The sequence below is a fragment of the Eucalyptus grandis genome, chromosome 1 (genome assembly GCF_016545825.1).
Source record: "Eucalyptus grandis isolate ANBG69807.140 chromosome 1, ASM1654582v1, whole genome shotgun sequence".
In the NCBI taxonomy this organism is placed as follows: Eukaryota; Viridiplantae; Streptophyta; class Magnoliopsida; order Myrtales; family Myrtaceae; genus Eucalyptus; species Eucalyptus grandis.
Window position 1 is genome coordinate 15,154,967 of NC_052612.1, and position 22,551 is coordinate 15,177,517.

The window sequence follows — 22,551 nt, forward strand, 5'->3', positions numbered from 1 at the left end:
AAAAGAAGAAGAGAATTATTTCCCCACCCAAGCGATTGAGTAATAAAAAAGAGAGATGTTTGGATTTGAGGGAAAAACATTCCGTGCGTTGCATTCATTTCTTGCATTATTCGATTTGTTTCGTTTGGCGTGTATTGAATTCTTGTGCACACTATTTCTTCTCCATCAATAGCTGTTGTGGGGCTCCACGCGTTACATCATTACTGGAGGTTCGTAGTAGTTTGCAGCTTAGCTCGAGCTCCAATTCGGCTTGGTCTTTCAGGAGAGACTAGAGAGAGAGCATGTCACGCATTATTCTATTTGCATCGTGATTGTGCACCTCCAGTTTTAACTCCTCCCAAGTGATTCACGCTCGGGATAAGGAGAGAATTGTTTTAACTACTATTTGTACCTCCATTTCTTTAAGGATTAAGTCTTGATTTTCAATAGTTAATATAACATTTTAAGTTCATTCTTTCATTTTCTTTCCATTTTGAGATCGAGTAGTTTTATGAGTGGTTTATCTTTTTTATGAAACTGAAAGCCGAAATTAGTTTTCGACATGAGTGGTACCGTGGTAAAACACCCATATTTGTGTTTTAATTTCTGTCCATGATGGTGACGTCACCTTTCCTGGTTTAATAGAGGAGTGATATTACTTGTCCGCCAGTACTTTGCCTTTGAATGTCCTTTCTCAAGCTGGCACTTACACTAAAAAAGCCTTGCGAAAGCTCCAAAAAAACACAAGGACCCTTGCTTCATCGAGCAGCTCTCGCTTGCTACGGGATCAAAGTCCAAGCCCGACCCTAAACCTGAATTCTTCATTGTTTTGAAGGGTCTCGTGAAACGCAATGCCACAGTTGAACAAACATTGAGGCAAGTGGATGAATTGAGCTCTAATGAGGAAGAGGATGAAAATGGAAAGGCGTTTGAGGAGAAAAGGGAAGGTTCGTATAGAGATGATGCAGAGAGACGGTTGGCTGCGATTGGAATTGCGAAGGGGCTGGATTTGTCCAGCTTGTTGTTTCCCGATCAGGGAATGATAAATGCGATGAGGGCGTAGAGAGAACAGCTGAGGTAATCGCAAGCAGCTACCCCAGACTATACCTTGCTGGATGGAGGGTGTAATCATAGCGCAGCTGAGGGAAGAAGGGTGTTTTTGAGAGTTTCGACGTTAGAGCGGTATATGTGCCGTTGAGAAAAGAAACTGAGCTTGAGGACGATGAAGACGAGATATGGGAGGAGGAGCAGTTTAGGATGGGAGGAGGAGCAGTTTAGGAAAGGATTAGGGAAGAGAATGGATAATGGAACTGCAAGGGAAGTATCTATTACTAGTGACAGCAATACTGTTCATGCGGTGCTTAATGTGCAGTAGAAACAAAAGTTTGCATATACACCTCTTGCAGTGGGTTATGGTCCTGCACCAAGCGTTGGGACAGTTGGCCCTCCTCCAGGCATAGGAGGGGCGATGGTTGCTAGGTAGGGGTTGGATTTTATGTCAGCTTCTACAGCAAGCTGTGCTTGCTATGAAGGTTTTGTGTGATTATGCTAGGAGGTTGGAGGTAGTGTGTTTTGTTTTGTTCATTTTTCTTCCAATAATGTTAAATCGGGCTACCAATCCCCCCTTCTTCTCAATAGAGGCCATCCATTATTTGACCTAATGAATGAAGAAAACAATTTTCTCCTTGAAGTTAGAGGACCTAATCATGTATATGATTCTTTTGCTTTCTGTCGAGAATCAAATAGTAAAACCATCTCATCTTTGGCAAAGACCGATGAGAATTTGTCTTCCTCATTGTTGAATATCACTGCACTTGAGATGTCTCTGTCTGCTGCTGGTGAGTAGTAGTACATCTTTATTCAAAAGGTTCGTGACCATGTTTCTGTTTTATGTAAGTTGTTGCAGGTTTAGGCGTGGCTTTATTTTGTTTATCTTTTACCCATGTACTTTAACCATCGTTGTTAATTTCCTTTGATCCGTAGGAAAGGTTGAAGCTATTCGGTGCTGATGGTTTCTGTGCCCACCAGCAAGCGATCAATGACGACAACTTGGCACAAGAATACGAGTTGCCTGATCTTCCTTGCATGTGTTTGACCGTTGCAAATTTTGTCATAAGTCTTCGGTGATGAATGTATTTAATTTCGCTTTGGCTTCTGTCGTGACCAGATCTCACCACCAATCCCTCTCACGAGGAGAGATGGGAGAAAGGTCGGGTTTATAGATACTTGACCATAAGGACGTCATCACCTTATCCTCCAGACGAACCTCTTGTGAGTTCACTTAATCGTGATTGTGAGCCCTCCCAAGCTCGTATACCACGTGACAATGGAGTGTCGTGACCCTACCTCGACGCCTCAGTACGTCCCAATCGACAGTTTTAAGGTCAAAAAGGAATTCAGATGTAAATGTGAGTTTAAGGGTATTTTTATCAATCATTATAGCCCTCTCAAGATGTACCCACCAAAGATGGCATCACTTCATCTTTATTGACTTCACTATTTCGAGTATGCTAAATCACAATTATGAACCTTTTTTTAAGGTTCATACCCCTCATTATGAATTCATCTATGCAATCTAATTGTTTAAGACAACCTAAAAATAAGACATGAGTCGTCACTAGCCTAGTTTTTGGGGGTCAGCTAAAAAACCCAATTGAGGGTCTTGAATATTCTCTCGATTTTTATGCAACTAAATATTTAGGTTCGGGGACTTGGGTTACGCCAATATTTCTATTAGCGCCATTTTGATACCTAATAATATATTGTGTTTACCTAAGGTGTCCATGCATTTCTTCTTTAATTTTTTTAGGATCATTTATCTTAAAGCTAGGCGATCATGTGGTTGGTCATTTACATGCTATTCAAAAAATGAGAAAAGAAAGCAATCAATTGAATTGAAATTGCAAAACAGTAAGTAAACAATCAAGGAAATCAATAAACCTATTATGCAATCCTAAGAAAGATAAAAAGAGAAACATAACTAAAGGATAAGAAAGAAAAAAACTCACAACTTGTCGGGCTTTTATACAGATAATAAAAACTCGAGATATATGTTAGGGATGAATGATACAGAATAATGGTTGGAATGGACATCGACCTCCACCATCTTCGTGTTCTCTTCATCTTCAGGATTCTAATCTAAACCTAGTCTAAGAACTATTACTAAGTATGTACAATGGAAAAAAAAAATCATACACGTCAAAACAACAAAAAATACAACATCATGCCAAAGTCAATCGATCAAAGGAAGTTCAATTGACAAATCAAGGGGATGTGATGTTTAGGTCTTGTAGTTGTGATATGATTGTGGGGTCTGAGTTTGATGATCTGTTGGATCATGAACTTCAATGTTGATTTTGGTGTAGGTTTCTTGATCAATATGAGAGGTGTTTGCTAGAATGAGTTTCCTTGAAACTATTTATCCTATGCGGTAGCTTGTTCAGGAGAAAAGGAGCCATATCGTAGCTTGTGTAATAATATATTTTTTTTTTTGGTTCATTGTTGAAAAATATTTTGTTATTACAGGGTTTTATATATCCTCTAAAGATTCTCTCACTTTGAGGAACACCAAATACACACCACTTTCATGATAGAAGGTGCGAATCTACATCGTTACAATCAACTCAAACTTACACAGTAAACATAGCTAATTATTTGCAAATGAGAATTTTGCAGCAAACCGACTTTCTATTGATTAAAATGAACCAATTACATCAAGGGCCAAGAAGCAGAAAGTTCAAATTCTTTGATCAGAATATACCAGAGCCACCACATATCCAACATATAAACACCCTTTTAAAATCTAAACCATCAACTATAGCTGCTGCATAATGGACACCACTGATCTAGAGGTCCATATATATAAGGGAGCTCTCCTCTGCTGAACCACTTATCCGTAGCACATAAATCTCAGATGCAACTCAAAGGTGATTCTACTTCAAGAGTCCCTACATCCTTCGAAGCAGTGTTCAACTGTGAATTTCACAGTTTGAATCACAGCATCAACAAGAGGAAGAAATTGAATGCAGCTTGGAGTTCCTAGCTCTCCACTGATAAACGTGACAACTCCTTATTAGCATCCACAAACGCTCACGAAAATCACTTCCCTTAGTGATCTACTTCAACCAAGACAGTTCGACGTTCCAATTGCCAATGCTTCAATGAATGAAACACATCTGCAAAATTGGGAGTCAAATCCAATGAGAACAACTGCACTCGAAAAATAGGTGAGATTTGGATGCAAAACTGCAAGCCAAGAAATGAACAACCTACTCCAAAGAAATTTATCCTTCTTTATGCTTCTAACAATATCAGCTCCAGTCCTTCTAATTTTACAAAAAAGACCTAGAATCGCAATTTTCTTCTCCTCAGCTTTCACAGACTTCTCCTTCTCTTTTAATAATTTCAACATTGACTCAAGGTCCTCATCTTTCTTTTTAAATCTCCCCGTCTTTGCATCCACAGCAGACTCTCACTTTGCCAACTTCTGTTCTTTGGTTTATTTCAACTTCATTCCGTTAAATTTCTTCTATCTTGGTTTTCAATTCCTTGTCAAGAGATTTCCTCCTCTCTTCCAATTCAATCTCAAAGCTGAGCATTTTACCATCCAAGGTGGCCTTTTACTCATCGACAAGTTTTTGGATCTCCACCTGCACAGCAAGCAGGAATCAATTCTACACTGCTAGACATGAGCTATAACACGCCATATCATCCCATCCAATCCAATCATTTAAAGTGGAAACTATCATGATAAAACTTACCTAAATAAAATCAATCAAAACAAAGGTGAGTAGAAAATAACACATAGGGCACCCACAGTAAAGCTCCCAAATGACCCTAAAAGACAGAACGATCAACACACAAACATGGAAGGAAAACCCTATACATAAAAATGTTCATTGACTTGATTCACAAAATAAGTAATTCAATAAGAGTCGTTTCTACGTCCCAGTACTACTTCTGCTTTATTTTGTGCAGGACCTAATATCCAACATTCACCACACCAAGCAACATGGGATTGGGTGTATTCATATAACTATTGAGTGATTCAGCAAGAAATATTAGTTCTTGCAAAGTATTAACAAAAAAAAAAAAATATACTCATTTAAAGATTGACCGCTATTTGAAATGAATACATGAAAGGAAAAAAAGCATTATCAATCCTCAGTGCACAAGAATATCTCCCCTTATCCACAAAGAAAACGCCTTTTGAGCTAATCATATTTGTGTTGAATCATAAGCTGCATCATTGACAAGGACAAGAAGCATGAGGCACAGCAATTTTATAAATTAGTTAGACTATACTTGCCAAAATAATAAAGCTATTCTGTCCAGAAAGAACTGATCCATCACCGACAAGAAGATGAATTACAAAATAATGATCATAAGTAGAAAAACCATCAAATCCAAGTCCATCTTCAAAACCTTTCTACTGTACATAATAAATCAGTAATTTCTAGAGACAGATTATGCATCCTACTCACACTCTCTCCCATATTCAGCTTGTTCTCCAATGCAAGTAGCTTTTCCTCTTCTGATCTCATAATGGTTTCTTCTTACTGTACTTCTGCAACCAAATTGAAAAGTGAACTAAACGACTATTGGAAAAATATGATGTAGGTTGATTTGCAAAGACCAAGAGGAGAACCAGTAGAACTGAACAGTGAACTCACCATTTCTTTTGCAGCCAAGTCTGCTTAACTTGGATTTATATGTTTCTCTTTCTCATAAAACATTGATTTGGATGACATCATATTTCTGTAGGCTTCTTCAAGATCCATCTCCTTCTACATAAGAAGTTGGTAAATTTCATTGGCCTTTTCCTCCTCTACTTTAAGGATTCTCCTATCCTCACACAGCTTCTTTTCCCTTTCCTGCAACTTTTGATCCCACTCTTGTAAATCTTCTCTCTGTTTATAACATGTGGCCTTGTGTGCTTCCTGCCTGCCAAAAAGGGGCAGATTTGCAACATCACTTGTTAAATATTTCTTACAGCTATAGCAATGTAAACAACGTTATCAAGCATCACGATGCTTAAAGATTGTTGGAAATTGTGATCCATTTTCTCTAAAACTTTCTAGAAACTTCAAGATTGAAATTAACTAGAAATGTCAAGAAAAATCCTTAAAAAGAAAATCCAGCTTAGGCGGCAAAGAAAAGTGTAGATGCACAAATGTAGAAGTCTCTAGAATAAGAGTGGCTAAACTACAATGTAGAATTTCCTAGATGAAGCCTACATGAACAGTATTCTACAAGAATCTAGAATGTTGTACTTAGTCGGTGGAAATGCCTATAAAAAGGCTGTAACCCATTGATGTAAAAGAGTGAGAGGAGCATGAGAATATACTCCATATCATGAAGCTCCTCCACCAACACTTCCTTCAACTATTATATAACCATCTTCATAAACTAGTGAAACTATCCTTGTCCCATAAAAATTTATGTTTATCCCTTGTCCGTCTTATCTCATCCCCTGTCCATCCTCTACAAACTATATCATACGCTTGCACACATCTCAAGTCAAAAACTATCATCAATATCAACACCATGCTTCCGCACGCACACATTCAAAATTTTTTTTTTTTAACAAAGATGCATAGGTTGAAAAGAGCATACTCAGTTTTCAGAGACAAACGCTCCCTTCAAAGTATGCTTTTGCGTGTCTCCATCTCTTGCATCTTCAAGTCCAATTGTGAACTTTTTCTGCTGACCTCCAAAGCTTGGCATCAACGTTGCACAGCTTCTCTTTCACCTCCAATGACCTATCCTCAATTTCAATAGTCAAAGCACTCGCTTGAGCCAACTTCTTCTCAAAATCAAGCTTTATTCGCTACTGCTCATTACATATCGCTACTGCTCATTACATATTTCGTGCAGAGTCTTCTCAAGCTGCATTAATGAAGTTCATCTATGTAACAGAAATATGGAAGACTTCAAACGCTAATCATATTCTCTTCTAGCACTCACATGAGAGAAGATATATTGAAACAATCAAGTTGAGGGATGGCTCTCGTTATATCTTCCCATTTGCAGTGCAACTTTGGCAAAGGAAGAAACAAAGATAACACTCGACTTTTTATACTAATGTCAACAATCTAATATTTAACGAATAAATAAATTTGTTTAAAACATGCCTATGCATGTCCTGCAACTCCATGTGTGCACAGTGAAATCACATACCTTCATGTTTGAGAAGGGTCAGATTATAGGGAAGGGGAGGCTAGCAAATAATACCCACAATGGCATAAATCCCTAATGCATGAAACGAGCTTACAAAAGCAATACTTCTTTTCCTTTCACACTCGGCTTCTATAGAGGAGTTACAAAGCTTACTTTTAAGAGGATGGTGACTTGTTGTTGCCAAAAAACTGAAAATTCAATTGAATGAAAAGAGCAAGCTCTCGCCAAATTATATACCATAATCCCACAAAAACCAAAAAAAGCTAAAACAGCGCTCTTGTTAACCTTTTTGGCACAAGAAGATTTTCATCAATACAAAGATCTTGAACTTGTTTTCAGAATTGGTAGAGCACTTTCATCAACCACCAGATTAGCACGATCAACCAGATTGGCTAATCCACCCTCCAATCAAGCCAACGCAAACTGTTGATTTATATACTTGAGTTGGCTACATATAGTCAATAAAATTGTCTTGAAATAGAAAAATTGAACATTTTCACACAAGTCCTACTCCATTAAGACAGGAGAGACCAATTACGAGAAAAGAAACAAGGTAAAAAAAGAAAGAAAGACACAAGTCCTACACACAAGAAGTGCTTAATTAAGCAGGGCATTGATCATAGACGCTGCAGGCAGTTAAATATACTCATGATGAACACACAAATTCACACAGGCGATCTAGCACTAATGCAATAATTCAGGTTAACTATTTTAGAGAAAATTCCTCACTTGATCAATCCCAGTGCCTACATTTGATTCCTTGTCCATGAGGATGAAATATTGTAATGTGGCACTCGGCAACAATTTGGACTAACTAGTCAAAAGAAAATTCTGCACTTGAACCCCACTGCCTACTCTTGATTCCTTATGCATGAGAATGGACTATAATAGAGCAAAAAATATTAGGCGAGATATTTACAAAACTTTAAAAAAAAAAAAAAAAAAACAGAGAAATACCCATGATTTTATGCCTTCCGAATTATAACATGAATGACAACACGTGATTTGGCAATCGGAAGCAAACTAGTACTCCAGCAAGAGTTCTCCACGCTTATTTCAGATCATAGAAGAATTATCTCACTATCGAGCTTGTTTTACCTTTTAACCATGCGATTTAGCAATCCCTGCTGCTCATGAACTTGATTTTGGCAACACAAATTCAATAGACAGCTTGTCATTAGTTGATTGTATTTCCAAAATAGAAGACTATAAAAATAGATACAATGCAAAATCTACGGCACTCAAATAATTGAAAGTTCAAATTGCAAGACTATTAGCAAGAAGTAGCATACACCTGCCACACATTGCCTTTTAAAAGCCAAGGCTTTCCTCAGATCTTATGTCTCCAGAAATCTAACATGAATAGAAACTCATAATTTGGCAATCGGAATCAAACTAGTCCTCCAGCGAGGGTTCTCCACTGGGAGTACGGTCGTTATGCCAGATCATAGAAGAATCATCTTGCAATTGAGTTTGTTATACCTTTAAATTATCCGATTTAGCAATCCCTAATGCCCATGAACGAAATTTCAGCAACACGAATTCAATAGACAGCTTGTCATTAGTTGATTCTATTTCCAAAATATAATACAGTTAAAATGCAATACAAAATCTAAAGCATTCAAATGGCAAGAGCATCAGCAAGAAGTAGAATACATCTGCCATGCACTGCCTTTCAAAAGCGAAAGCTTTCCTCAGATTTTCCTCTTTCTTCTCAACTTCAGACATTGCAATCAAATGTGCTGATTGTTCTCGTTGGAGGAGCTGTTGTGCTTATGATAATGCTTGACCTAACTCTTCAAACTTCAGATTCCACTCCTTTTTGTCGGTTAGAAGCAACCCCATATTATATGATAATCAAATAGCTTCCAAAAGACTTCTATTTAAGTTAAAAACAACTACTAGATCTCAGTATATAAGATTTTCAGGGAATTCAATTCCTAAATGTCAACTGCTTAACCAAATCCAACACTACATATACAGATAAACATGAGACTTTGTGGCAATTGCACATCCAAATGTTGGCAAAAGTACACTTCCACTGTGAACCTCACCAAGAAACAACAACGCCATCATCCAAAATAAAAGACACAATACTTCCAACAATTAATGCCAAAAAAAAAATCATAATAAATAATCAAATGAGAAATCTCACGCATTAAGCAACATATTGCATGTTCATCTCAGCAGAATCGAGCCACAGATCAGTTGCCATTTAAGCAACATTTGAGAGGCTTATCTTGCCCCACACTTTGACAAATTCCAAACAACCCCAAAACTCCCCCAAAATACTTTTGGCATTCCTACTAACCTGCTTACGGAAATGGCAATTTACGTAAGAGGATTCAAGGGTAGTTTTCCCTAAAGTAGCTTCATAAGTCTCATAATAGCCAAACTACCAAGTCCATTTAAAAACGAACAATGTGTCAACAAGTCATCTCAGGACAACTTGCGCACTTTATGGCACCCATGACCTCCATGTCCCATGCCATGCACTCGCTTGGACAAGATGCTTCTTGAATTGTAGCAAACAAAAAGGCGATCTTGTGATATCTCACTTTTCACATCATCTATTAACGTCTGAAAGTCTCGCTCCATAGAAAGGAGCATAATATCTCCCCTAGAAGGTTTTGACTAGTCGATGAATTGGATGTTACACAAGTAATGAGCCCACCTATACCAAACTGCATCTCATGCTCTGTTTACTCTAGTAGGTAAATTACACATGACAAAATTTCCATCTAGTAAACAGGTGCATAGAACATTATAATACTATTGTAAGAAGCAACTACCAACCCAGAACAGCTCATACACTCTAAGGAACAAGCATGGCGTCAAAACATAGTATGCCTGTTTTATCTCGAAAAATATTTATCCTATTCCTTAAACACTCCCTCCCTCCCTCCCTCCCTCCCTCTCAACTATGGACACAAGGTGCTGCATTCGGTCAAATACAACAAAAGCTAACCATTCTAGCAACCGATATCCAAGAACCCATTTAGCTAAGGTAAACTAACTACTCCAAGCCTTAGAAAATGGTTAAAAAAGCAATAAGCCATAACCAACAATATCAATCGAATTCACCTTAGCTTTTGAGCTTGATGACCTTCTTAGTGAGCGCCGGCGGTCCTTCCCATCCATCTCTCGCTTCGACCCTCCTCTCCAAAACCGCCTCCAGCCCCCCCCCCACCCACCCCCACTCCCTCCATTGTCCTCCAACCCAACATTCCGCATTATATTCCCATCTAGCGAGGCCACTAGCGGAGGTAAACCGCCTCCAGCCCCCCACCCATTGTCCTCCAACCCAACATTCCGCATTATATTCCCATCTAGCGAGGCCACTAGCGGAGGTGGCTGCGGCGGCCCATCAAGGAAAGCCACCACCTTTTCCCTTACCACCGCTCCTCGCGGCCACCGTCCGTTGGGTAGACGCAGAGCCGCAAATGAGGGAAACGATATATGCAGGAGAAAATATTGGGTACGTCTTATGTAGCCGCGTGGCAAACAAGAAGGCGGTGGGAGCGCGACACGTGTCCTCGTGGGACCCATAAAGTCGGCGTCCGCTCCTCGACTCGGCGCTTCTTCCTCTCTCCTCTAACTCGTCTCGGCTGGTGGCTCGGCTCGGCTGGCAAAAGAAAGGACGTCCTCTCCTCCCGACCCGCACGCTCACGCTCTCTCTCCCGTCGAGCATTTATTGCGGAAACTTTTCTCTTTCCTTCGTTTGAGAAAGAAAATGGCCGTCCGTTCCTCTTTCCCTCTCCATTTCTTTCCTTATGAATTTTTGAATCTGAAATCCTCTCTCCGCTCGTTGTTGCTCCGCCGTGCACCAAGCGGCCGTTCCCGCCATCGCCGACGAACCACATTACGGCCGCCGCTACTCCGGTGCTCACTCGCTTCTCTCTTCGGGTTCGTTGCTGCTCCGTCATTCGTTCCGGCGTTCCCGGATCGCAGATGCAGCACGCGGAGGAGAAGCAGCCTCTTCGAGCCCTCAACATCGGCGAGGCCGCCCGCCAAGCGAGACCCGCACACACGGAAGGCTCGGAGGCGAGGTTGCTGGAGAAGCTGGTGCCGAGCTGCCTCGTCGTGTTCGACGCTCCTCCGCCTCCCTCTCGCGACGTCCGCTCCGCTCTCTCTCCCCTCTACGAAGTCGTGCCTCTCTTCCGGCGAAACGCGACGCCGACGGCCCTCCACCTCCGCCGGTTGACTCCGTCGCCCTCGACTCGACTCCAACGCCGACGCCGACGCCAACGCAGCCTCCTCCCCGAACCCGACTCGACGCCGACGCCCCTTCGCCGGTTGCCTCCGTCGGTGTCGAGTCCGTCGCCCGACGCCGACGCCTCGGCCTCCGCCTATGCGCCGACACCGACGCGACGCCGACGCCGACGCCCCTTCGCCAATTCCATGCATCGCAGAAAATGGTAATGCCGACCCAACATTACTTATTCAGTTATTTCCTTTTCGATGATGGGGAAATTCTCATCTTGGACGATAAGGAGTCCATAGTATTCTCATAGTACTTGTAGCATCATACGTAACCATAGCATAATGATTTAGTTTCTCGATGTCTGCATTTAATATCCAAAGCTGTAGCAAATTAATGAGGATAGTAACAAGATATCGAGAATGTAGGAGGGAGATTGGAAGCTTTCAATCGAGCAAGAGTGAAATCACATGGAGTTTCAGATTTGAGGATGACAACTACTTCAACCGTTCTCGTTAAATCTATTTGACATTGCATTCGGATTTGCATTTTTGTGCCTATGTACTTCGTTGTAAATTTTTTCCTTTTGATATTCAATGGTAGGATGGGAGAAGGCTGAAAATGAAGTCTTGGTGCTAAAGAAACAACTCGGAGGCTGCAACACAAAGGAACTAGACACTAGAAGATCGAATCAGTCATCTTGATAGAGCACTTAAGGAATGTGTGAGGCAGCTCGGACAGGTGAGGAATGAGCAAGAGCAGAAGATCCAAGAAGCTGTGGTCAAGAAAACTCGTGAGTGGGAATCAACAAAGGCCGAGCTTGAGACTAAGCTTTCCAATGTCCATGCTAGCTTCAAGCAGCCAAGAGTGAAGCTTCTTCAGTTATATGTTCTGATCTCGCCCCTAAGCTTGATGCTGCTGAAAAAGAGAATGTGGCCCTCAAAGCCAAAGTCCTTTCTATGTTGGAGGAGCTAGAACTTAGGATTATTGAGCGTAATTTGAGCACCCAAGCAGCAGAAACAGCCAGCAAACAGCATTTGGAGAGCATAAAGAGGTAGCTAGGCTGGAAGCCAAATGCCGTAGACTCAGAGCCATGTCTCGGAAAGCAAGTGTGACAAATGATCTTAAGTCTTACAGCAGATGAGGTTTTGCCTCCTCGGCTGCTATTTTATGTGGATGAGGCTTCTTACGTGGAGATAGATAATTGCGAGATTGTATAGTCCTGTAGAGTTTTGATTTGAATGATTTTCTAGCAATCCGAATCAAACTGCATTAGACTTTCTGAGTGCTGTCTTCGTTGCTTGTGCATCAACTACCTCCCAGACCCCGCAGTGCAAGGGACACCCATAAATTACTTGTCGAACATGAATGGCTGTATCAGTTAAATATCTGCTTGTTATTGTCCTCTGCTTTGTCCCTGAATTTTACATCAACTTACATAATTTGCTTGATATCCTGTTGATGTCTTGAATCTTAATGACAGAGCATTTGGCTTTAAGTCATATCCTGATCATCTGGCTCGACTGAATGATTGTTACCACTTATTTGCCTGCATCACCCTATAACAACAATGTCCTAGATATGATGTGAACTCATAATTTACAGGAACTTTTTTCAAATCATATGTCATTGTATTGTGCCACTCTGCCTTGCGTATTTGCTAGTTTGTATGCTGACTCTATCAATGATTTGAATGGGTGAATCCACTTGTCATCCTGTAGGAAAACTATGACAAGTTGAATGAAGCACTTGCAAGAGGAGACCACTCATGGACTGCCCTAACATTAAAGGTGATGATGTTATGTTCCCTGGCTAAGAAATGATTCATTGATCTGCATTAGCAATTAGCCCGTTTTCAGTTTATTGTTGCAAAACCGTGCTGGAGTTAGTCTATGAGCATTAGTTAGTTCTCTGTTTTTCCATCCCTCTTATGTTAGTTCAGAGCTCATATGGTGGGTTTCGCTAACTATGCATGCTTCATTGCATATTTCCTTGCCATTTTCCTGCACCATACTCTGTTACCTCCTCTATATGTGGATAGCACTCTGATTTCCATCCAATACAGTTTTCACAGAATGAAATATTTAGAGGGCTTGATGTAATTTGAGACATCTCTCTATTATATGAAATGATTTCTTTGAGGAAAGGTGTAATTTTCCTTCTCGTCCATCGACTTGGTGCTTGTTATTTCTATTCACCATCAGTATATTTTCGAAAAATCCATTCACATGAACTTGGGTGTTTTAGCTATTTCAGTCAACTTTGGCATTTAATGTTCTTACTTAGCATAAAATTTGCAGTTGTGCAGTTCTCTGGAAGTGGCTAATAAGTTGGTCCAATCGACACACGGGAATGCTGGATTGCTGTTAGAGAAGGTTGAAGAGCTCGAGAAGATTATTAAAAGGGGAAATTCAGCTGTGGCAGCTGTGAAGGCTATCACCATAACTTCAGTTGGTGATGGAAAGCCTTCTACTGGCAGTGAACATGTAAAGTGATCCTCTGTATGTGGGAGCAACGGTAAGTTTCGCCAGATTCCTCGGTTGCATGAGTGCGGAATTATATCTTACTGTCTCCTTGGAGTCCTGGAATTTGATTTTATACCCAAGGCTTAGGACTTCTGATAAACTTTTCCTGTAAAAACACTTCCGTTCACCTAAAACGCTACTTAGAATATAAAGGAATTATTTTATACTTCAATTCGTTGGAAAAATTCTTACTTGACTATGGATGTTTCATTAGTTGTGCTTTATTATTCGTGTTTACTTATAGTCTTGCATCACAAAAGTATGGTATAAGAACAGCATAAAATCTTAAGTTTAAAATTACCTCCGCCCTACTCATGTTGACAGAATACTCAGGTTTCCTCCCAGAATCTTCGCCTAGAGAAGTTCACAATTTCCCCTCTAAACGAAGTTCTCAATCGACTTATGTATCGCATTTTTTGATATCAAATTGCAGTTTTCGATATCAAATTGCTGAACTGACGTAGAAATGCGCCTTACCAATTCTAGTCGAGCAGACAAGCCTTGCGAGAGTGCTCTGCACTTGAAGAGAGACGAAACTCGGGAGTTTTGATCTTGCATGCACTGTGCATCGTTACGATGAAGGCATCGCTAGTGTTTGAACTTTCACTGTTTTTCCAATTTATCCCCGAACCCTTTTTCATTCGATCGAATCCTCGGGCTCTGCTGTTCTTGTTCAGCTTTTTGAACACATTTTGTTTCGGGTTTCCCCAGTATAATTCCTCTTCATGATCAGGAAGGTGATCTTCCTTCATTGAAGACAGGACACTCCTGCTCACGAGTTTTCACCCGACAGTTTTCTCATCTCTCGCGTTAGCAGAGAGCCTCCATATCTAGGTGATGATTTGTGTAGGATTCACTCCGCACAGATTGAGGTGCGCAGCGTGAAGATTAGAAAACCATGTGGTCACGGCGTTTGCGGACGCCCCGCACGTAGATGAGTGGCAATGTTACAGTTGCATGTAGAGTGAGTTCCATCTGCATGAGAAAAGAGAGATGCCTCTCTTTGTACATTCACATCCTGTGTCTGGACATCTGATTTGGGTGCTTTTTTATGAGATATGACTTCAATCTCCCAGGTAATTAGTTATTTATTTATAGCCATCTCAAGGAAGATGAAATGATTATTTTCCAGTAATGCAGCATGGTTTTGATCTTCATATTGACATATAGCTATGTTAGAAATAGGATGGCTGCATCAGCATCTTGTACTTTATTAGTACGAACTGTATGATTAGGGCACAATCTAAACAAATCTCAAATTTCACTGTAGCATTGAAGACATTCAGAGGTTAATATAGAATTTCAAAGCGCTTAACCTTTGATGTAACGTAATTTTCGAGCTTAAAAGCACTTACAAAGTGTTGCGATGGGGTGCTTCTAAACTAACTTAACCAGAAAAATGCTCACACTAGGCGAACTTTTTTTTTCTTTTTTTTTTTTCTGTGGGTTGTGGTGCTTTGAGCAACACTGCGCTTGCTGACGCCATCAACCATCTGATAGGATCAACTTACCAATGTTTTATTCATGCTAAATGGGTGATCATGACTTAGTCTGAATTTAGTTCCCTTCTTAAGTTCTCATTTAGTTTTGTTATGTAAAACAGGAGCAAGAGCTAGCAGTCGCTACTAGCCGGTTTGCAGAGTGCTAGAAGACTATTTCATCTCTCGCTCAGCAATTAAAATCTTCGCCGGTTCTGATCCAATGTGCAATCACATTGATGAAGGATTACTAAGCCCCGAAAACGAGCTGCACCATTTAAACAGCCCACCGGTCCTCATTTCTGCTAAACAAAGATGAAATAATCATGGTTTAAGAATTTGATTCTTCAACTAGCTGAGGCAGGAAAATGAAATGAGTGAGGTGAGATAGGAAGAGTGTCCACTTTGATTTTTGCCTTGTGAATAAACAACCACCATTGTAAATGCATTCATGACATCTCCAAAACCGACACTCGTGAATCTTAAGTATAGCGGTACATAGTCAGATTTTTGAATGATATAAGGTTTCAATTCCTTTATAGCATGTGGATGTCCAAATTGCTTAAAGCTGCCAATTGTCTTGTTTGGTGTTAGTGAGTTGTAGAGAGGTCGTAAGCTCATCTTGGCCCTGGCAATCCCATGGCGGGCCACCTAGAAGATTACACATGCCCCAACTTTCTCCGCCAAACAAAATAATTAGCGACTTTTGTGACCATTTTAGTTTGATTTTTTATTTTATTTTCTTAGGAAAAACCTTTAGCTAGACCGTTTGGCAACTTGGCATTCAGTTTTTCCACTAAATCAAACCAAAAGTGGAAAATAAAATGAAAAGGAGTTGCGTAGGAGCAATACGAAAACTAAACGGAAAAACAGTTTATCCTCTGAAACTTGCCATCTGTATAGCTCTACATCCTGCAATTTATGTAGTCTTACTTGTCCTTTGCTTTCACAATATCAAGTCCTTTCGATGATTTTTCGATTGTGAGAAGTTCATAAACCATTTCATTTTGCCCAAAGACACCATATGTACCGGCAAAATGTGGATGGAACTGAATTTCATTTGGAAAAGAAGCACGGCCAACCAACTCTTTCTAACTTTTTTTTATATTATAATCTAGTAGGTCCAACATCTCGTCTCGACATTAATTTTTCACAATTTTCAAGTATGTGTCTATTGTCATTTATCCCGGTGATGTCGTGTAATAGTTGATCTATCAATCTACTTTCATATTTCAATGGTATGTAAATCTCTATTCCCTCTAAAACGAGTAGGTCTCAATTTCCTTTTATCTTCACCACTCGTATGATATGCCATTCAACACAACCCAACTATTGGCTTGCTCGATCATATTGTTCGGGAAACTTGAGCATCAATACATCAACCCCTAATGCCTGACTCGTGGCAGCAATTTCATTCAGTTGCGCAAAACCAAAGGCTACCTCTTTTTGTCTCGTCGATGAATGTTCTCCATGAAGATCATCGCACGGCGTACGCATCTTTCATAACCAAAGTACCATTCTTAATCATACTGCTACAAGTTTGAACCAATACAAGTAATAGAAATCTTAGTCCTCGCTTCATATCAAATTGCTCCAGCCGATTCTAGTATTAGGTTGAAGCAGGAAGTTTACGTAGATTCGCTGCCCACTCATTCCTCTCTACCCTCTTCATATGATTCATTTCTATGTGTTTCTATGTAGCCGACAAAATATCAACAAATTATAGTCCATCCAAACAAACAAAACAGTACATGCATAGAGTATCGTGAATATATAACATGATGCTTCACATGATCCTGAAGTCTTGAAAATTATAACAGTGATAATTCATCTTCAATAGGAACTTCTAATTACATGTTATCTAGAAGTGGACTATCAGGTTGTAGACCTGCACAACTGGTGAGTTACCATTGTCAAATTCCTTTTCCTCCAAAGTGGCCACAAAGCAAGGTAAAAACTGCCAATGGTTTAATTAAAAAAAAAAAGTAGAGCTTGGATGAAAAAATGATTTGCTAGCCCGCAAGAACTCTCGTAAGGGTGCCCTGAAGTGATGTGACTGAATCTATGGCAGACTTAGCAAGCCAACTCATTCCCACTTTAATTCGATGCTCATCCGTGGGCAATCTTATCAAATGTGCAAATTTTCTCGCTGCAAATGCAGAAATATATGGATTAACATCATTTTTTTTCAAAGGACCAATGTGACAGAAGTAAAGAAAAGAACCTGCATGTCCAACTGGACCTTCCAGAGTTAATCCATCAATGAAACTTGGTGAAATTGCAGCATCATTTCTTCCCAATGTCATCATCTCGCCCAAGTTTTGAAACCTGAAAATTATATTAACAGAATCATGCACCAGTCACATATCCAAAGCTTCTACCAGTATGATCTACAAAAATAAAAGTTGCCACACACTAGTAGAGGTACCACAGAAGGATACTTAATGGTGTTTGTGATGGATAACAGTAAAGTGCTCCTTGTCACTGGGGGATGTCAACGTGCAACTGAAGCTAACTTGTTACCTCCACCCAAATTTAATAGAACCACAGTCATTGGGGGAAGGAAGGTGAGATAAAGCTACAAGATGCATGCTGATCACAAGCAAGGGCACTGCATTGCAAATCGAGCAGATTGAACCATAAAAAATGTCCAGCACAAAAGGCACAAGTGAAACGAAAGACCTAAAGGCAGAAGAAGATGGTCATTGATTGCTGCCCACAGATTCCAACCAGTGGAATCTGCTTGCTGAAAAGCAACCTGGTAGGCCACGAAAGAAATGACTAAAATTGGCTAGGAGATAGCAAAACTAAGAAAGGTGCAGATGTTAAAGTTGCACTACAACATCATACTCCAATAGATGAATTGCATTTCTTGCTTGTTTACCTGAGCGGTGGCTGGAAGAATCTTTCCATCTGAATCTCTTAATGCAGAAGAATCACCAAGGGCAAAAATGCGTGGGTGGCCCTTGACACGTAGAGTTTCATCAGTTTCTGTTTGACCATGGGCAGTCAAAGGAAGCTCATGCGGCTTATCCCAAGGTTCTAATTCGGGAAGTGAAGGCTTAGAGCCCACAGTCCATAGGACCAAATCCGCCTCCAGAATTTGACTTCGTAGTCCCCTTTGAGCAGGTTGAAGTTCCAATATAAATGTCTCAACATCATCTTCTGCCGCAAACCCCTTAGTCGGTCCACTCTTTTTCTGCATTTCAGGATCTTCAGAGTTTCCACTGAAACAGAAAGAATCTTCAGCATCGCTGGACTTCCTTATATTGTGTACAAAGTAACCCAGAAGCAGCTCAACTTTCCTTGATGAAAGAACCTGGTATGTATTGCAAAAGCTGTACATCATGATCCACCCTCTGTAGTGTCATATCTTCATACCTCCAGATAAAAGTTCATATAGCATTGGCTTGAAAACAAACCGCTCACATTGGTCAACAAGGACCTACCGCATTATCAAAGTGACACAATTTAATAAGATGGCTCAAGCTGAATAAGTCATTTGAACATTATACGCAGCATCAAATGACAACATACTGGTTTCAACAAAATATACAGACTTCTATAAGACAGTTTGTTATAGTCTAGAGGAGTGATCTTTGTTCAAATATGCAAGTTCAGCTTACGATTCCATTCCAGCAACAGGGATGTATCAATGTAGAACGCGTACTAACTATACAAGGATCAAAGGAACTACCTGAGGTTTCTTGCTGTCAGGCCGACAAGTGATTCCAGTCTCAAAGCAGTGTATAAAACCCCAAATCCACCACCTAATATACACACCCTTGGTCTCTCGCAAAGAAAGGTTTCTTCTGTAAAACTTAACAATAAGTACCTTCGGATTCATGTACAATAATTTCAAAAGAATATGAGGAAAATAAACATATTCAGGAGTGATGACAGAGAATAAAGCAAACACCTCCACCCTCAAAACCATAGTGATTAGATTCAACTAAACTCTTCTCAGTTTCATCATCTCTTCTGCTTCTAACCAATCCATGATTAACCTCATTCCCAAGCCACAAGGCTCAAAGTTATAAATTATATCAAAGGCAAAGCCCAACCTTAAACACTAAGCTAGAATGAGACCGACTTTGGGCGAGCCCAAGTGGCACATGGAATTGGTGGGAGGTATTGGAGTGGACTGATCCATTCACGTAAAACCCACGCCCAAACTGAGGATTTGACCCTAGTGTTTCAGCCAGGCATTGCCAATGATGACAGAGAAAATTTCGTCCAAGATGAGAATTTCCCCATCATCAGCAAAAGGAAATAACTGCATAAGTAATGTTGGGTCGGCATTACCATTTTCTGCGATGCATGGACTTGGCGAAGGGGCGTCGGCGTCGACGTCGGCGTCGGCGTCAGGCGCATAGGCGGAGGCCGAGGCGTCGGCGTCGGGGGCGACGGACTCTGACACCGACAGAGGCAACCGGCGAAGGGGTGCCGGCGTCGAGTCGGGTTCGAGGGGAGGCTGCGTTGGCGTCGGCGTCGGCGTCGGAGTCGAAGTCGAGGGCGACGGAGTCAACCGACGGAGGTGGAGGGCCGTCGGCGTCGCGTTTCGCTGGAAGAGAGGCACGACTTCGCGAGAGGGGGGAGAGAGAGCGGAGCGGACGTCGCGAGAGGGAGGCGGAGGAGCGTCGAACACGACGAGGCAGCTCGGCACCGGCTTCTCCAGCAACCTCGCCTCCGAGCCTTCCGTGTGTGCGGGTCTCGCTTGGCGGGCGACGCTCGCCGACGTTGAGGGGAGCTCGAAGAGGCCTGCTTCTCCTCCGCGTGCTGCATCTGCGATCCCGGGAACGCCGGAACGAATGACGGAGCAGCAACGAACCCGAAGAGAGAAGCGAGTGAGCACCGGAGTAGCGGCGGCCGTAATGTGGTTCGTCGGCGATGGCAGGAGAACGGCCGCTTGGTGCACGGTGGAGCAACAACGAGCGCGGAGAGAGGATTTCAGATTCAAAAATTCATAAGGAAAGAAATGGAGAGGGAAAGAAGAACGGACGGCCATTTTCTTTCTCAAACGAAGGAAAGAGAAAAGTTTCCGCAATAAATGCTCGACAGGAGAGAGAGCGTGAGCGTGCGGGTCGGGAGGAGAGGACGTCCTTTCTTTTGCCAGCCGAGCCGAGCCACCAGCCGAGACGAGAGTTAGAGGAGAGAGGAAGAAGCGCTGAGTCGAGGAGCAGACGCCTGACTTTATGGGTCCCACAAGGACACGTGTCGCGCTCCCACCACCTTCTTGTTTGCCACGCTGGCTACATAAGACGTACCCTTTTCTCTATATGCAGGGGCCAAATTTACTCAAAATATATATAAAAAAAGGGTGTTTTTAGCTTTTGTCTTTTCTTCTTTCTTTTTGCCTTTTACAAATATTACCGAAAAACAAGACTCCGATTTTCATCCCCGTATGTTGTTTTTTGTTACACGTAATTTATGCGAATCTCAACATGCATTTTAAGGTTGAACCTAGCAATTTTAATTCATGGACTGGCAGATTCTTCATTTTATTTTTATCTTTAAATCTCGCTTTTGATGTCTATACAACTTACAGTGTTTACTTGTTATGATGGTCATGTTTGGAATTATCATTTTTAGCCAATGTTTGAATGTATATTCATCTCTCCTTCTGTACCGGGATCACCTCACACAAGAGGAAGATCAAGGGATATTTCTGTGCATTCTCTTTGCCGAGGGACAATTCCCCGAGTATTTCACGAGCATGCAGCATCTTGATTTTACTAGTTGTTCCTTAGAAACCTCCATCTTCGAAAGAGAACGAGCTTACCACCCCTTGTTAAAGATGTGGTCTCTCTCTCAGAAATTTACAAATTGATCCAAACATACTAATACACATGTAATACAGTTATGACAATTTTACTTAAAATTAAATTTTGGACATTGCCAAAAATCCCATATCGATACCCATGTAATACAGTTATCCTTGGGAAAGAAAAAGAAATTAAAAAAAAAAGGATTTTGAATGAAAATACTGTTGGTTACATTAAGATTTTAGTAGTAAGTTTGGTGCTTTAATTAAGATTAAATTTGTCACTCCAAATTATTATTTGAGAGAAGGTCAATTTCAAATCTTTCCTCTTTTTTTTTTTTAGAAAATGCTTTCACTTTAAGTTCTTCGCTAAAATTTGCCCCATTAACAATAATAATAAGACAAGATGTTCATTTTTAAAAAAAAAGGAGGATTTACCATGTATCATTATACCATTTGCGATTGACCCAACTGCTCGTAACTTGGCTAGGTCCCGCAAGACGTCGAACCTTTGCACCACCTCCCACTAAGCGCGTGGAGATGGGTAGATCACCCAAGACAAGGAACTTTCGCCCCACCTCCCACTCATCTTACTTGCCTCCTTCGCACATCACCATGAGCTCTTTCGTCTTTGTCAAAAAGCCCCTCTCTCTCTCTCTCTCTCTCTCTTCACTTTCCTCCCTCATCACAAAAGCAAAGCACAAGACGTCTCTCATCAATGGAGTGTTCCACTTGGCCTAAGAGCCTCTCCTCCAGCCGCAAGCGCGCGATCCAGGAACTATGTGGCCAAAATCCCAAGAAGCTCAGAGATGTCTTCGACGCCCACTCTCAAACTGGCGATGACCCACAGCAGCCCTTGTTTGCGGGAGATCTGGTCGTCAGCGTCCTCGGGTCGTTCAGCAACACCCAATCCCTATCGAGCGGGTCAGGTCTCGAGCAACGCCTGTGTAACATCTTGGGTCCCACTGTGTAATATTGTCCGCTTTGGGTCACCCGCCCTGGCGCGGACGAACCGCCATCTTAGCCACGGTCTTTTCCCTCACGGCTTTAAAACGTGCTACAGAGGTTAGAGGGACCCAGCCTTATAAGCTGACCAAGACTTCCCTCCCTAGGCGATGTGGGATAAGAGAGTAGGCTGTCACACTCCACCTCTTAACAGAAGAGCGTTCTCGCTGTGGCCCCATGGGCGTCAGAACAGCATTCGAGCTGTGGTCCCACACGCGGTTGGAAGTCGGCTCTGATACCACTTGTAACATTCTGGATCCTGGCCCCACGGGCGTCAAAATAGCATTCGAGCTGTGGGGGTCCTGTGGCCCCACGGGCGTCAGAACAGCATTTGAGCTGTGGTCTCACACACGATCGGGAGTCGGCTCTGATACCATTTGTAACATCCGGGGTCCCACTGTGTAATATTGTCCGCTTTGG

The 22,551-nt window shown here is 41.5% G+C and overlaps 2 protein-coding genes across 3 annotated transcripts; one reads left to right on the forward strand and one right to left on the reverse strand.

Moving 5' to 3' along the window:
• Window positions 1-12,117: 12,117 nt before the first annotated feature.
• LOC104429858 lies at window positions 12,118-13,855 on the forward strand. 2 transcript variants are annotated; one of them, XM_039303385.1, is made up of 3 exons: window positions 12,118-12,504; window positions 13,081-13,149; window positions 13,660-13,855. In XM_039303385.1, exons 1-3 carry the CDS (start codon window positions 12,478-12,480, stop codon window positions 13,852-13,854), a joined length of 291 nt encoding a protein of 96 aa, XP_039159319.1. In that variant the 5' UTR covers window positions 12,118-12,477; the 3' UTR covers window position 13,855. The 2 variants fall into 2 exon arrangements, 1 of the variants encoding a protein (XP_039159319.1); XR_005546936.1 differs by having other exon boundaries at window positions 12,122-12,413; window positions 13,660-13,730.
• A 3,332-nt stretch (window positions 13,856-17,187) lies between these two features.
• Window positions 17,188-18,964, reverse strand: LOC120286073 (alternative NAD(P)H-ubiquinone oxidoreductase C1, chloroplastic/mitochondrial-like). The gene is made up of 3 exons (XM_039301235.1): window positions 18,247-18,964; window positions 17,587-17,690; window positions 17,188-17,511 (listed from the first exon to the last, which is right to left on the reverse strand). Exons 1-2 carry the CDS (start codon window positions 18,709-18,711, stop codon window positions 17,649-17,651), a joined length of 507 nt encoding a protein of 168 aa, XP_039157169.1. The 5' UTR covers window positions 18,712-18,964; the 3' UTR covers window positions 17,188-17,511; window positions 17,587-17,648.
• Between the last annotated feature and the right edge of the window lie 3,587 nt (window positions 18,965-22,551).

Excerpts from the sequence above, each read along its gene's own strand:
- LOC120286073 (XM_039301235.1), bottom strand. The coding sequence starts at position 18,711 with ATGATGTACAGCTTTTGCAATACATACCAGGTTCTTTCATCAAGGAAA. Across the intron at positions 17,691-18,246 it reads TTCTTCCAGCCACCGCTCAG|GTTTCAAAACTTGGGCGAGA; the intron begins GTAAACAAGCAA and ends TATAATTTTCAG.
- LOC104429858 (XM_039303385.1), top strand. The coding sequence starts at position 12,478 with ATGATCTTAAGTCTTACAGCAGATGAG. Across the intron at positions 12,505-13,080 it reads TAAGTCTTACAGCAGATGAG|GAAAACTATGACAAGTTGAA; the intron begins GTTTTGCCTCCT and ends GTCATCCTGTAG. Across the intron at positions 13,150-13,659 it reads GGACTGCCCTAACATTAAAG|TTGTGCAGTTCTCTGGAAGT; the intron begins GTGATGATGTTA and ends TAAAATTTGCAG.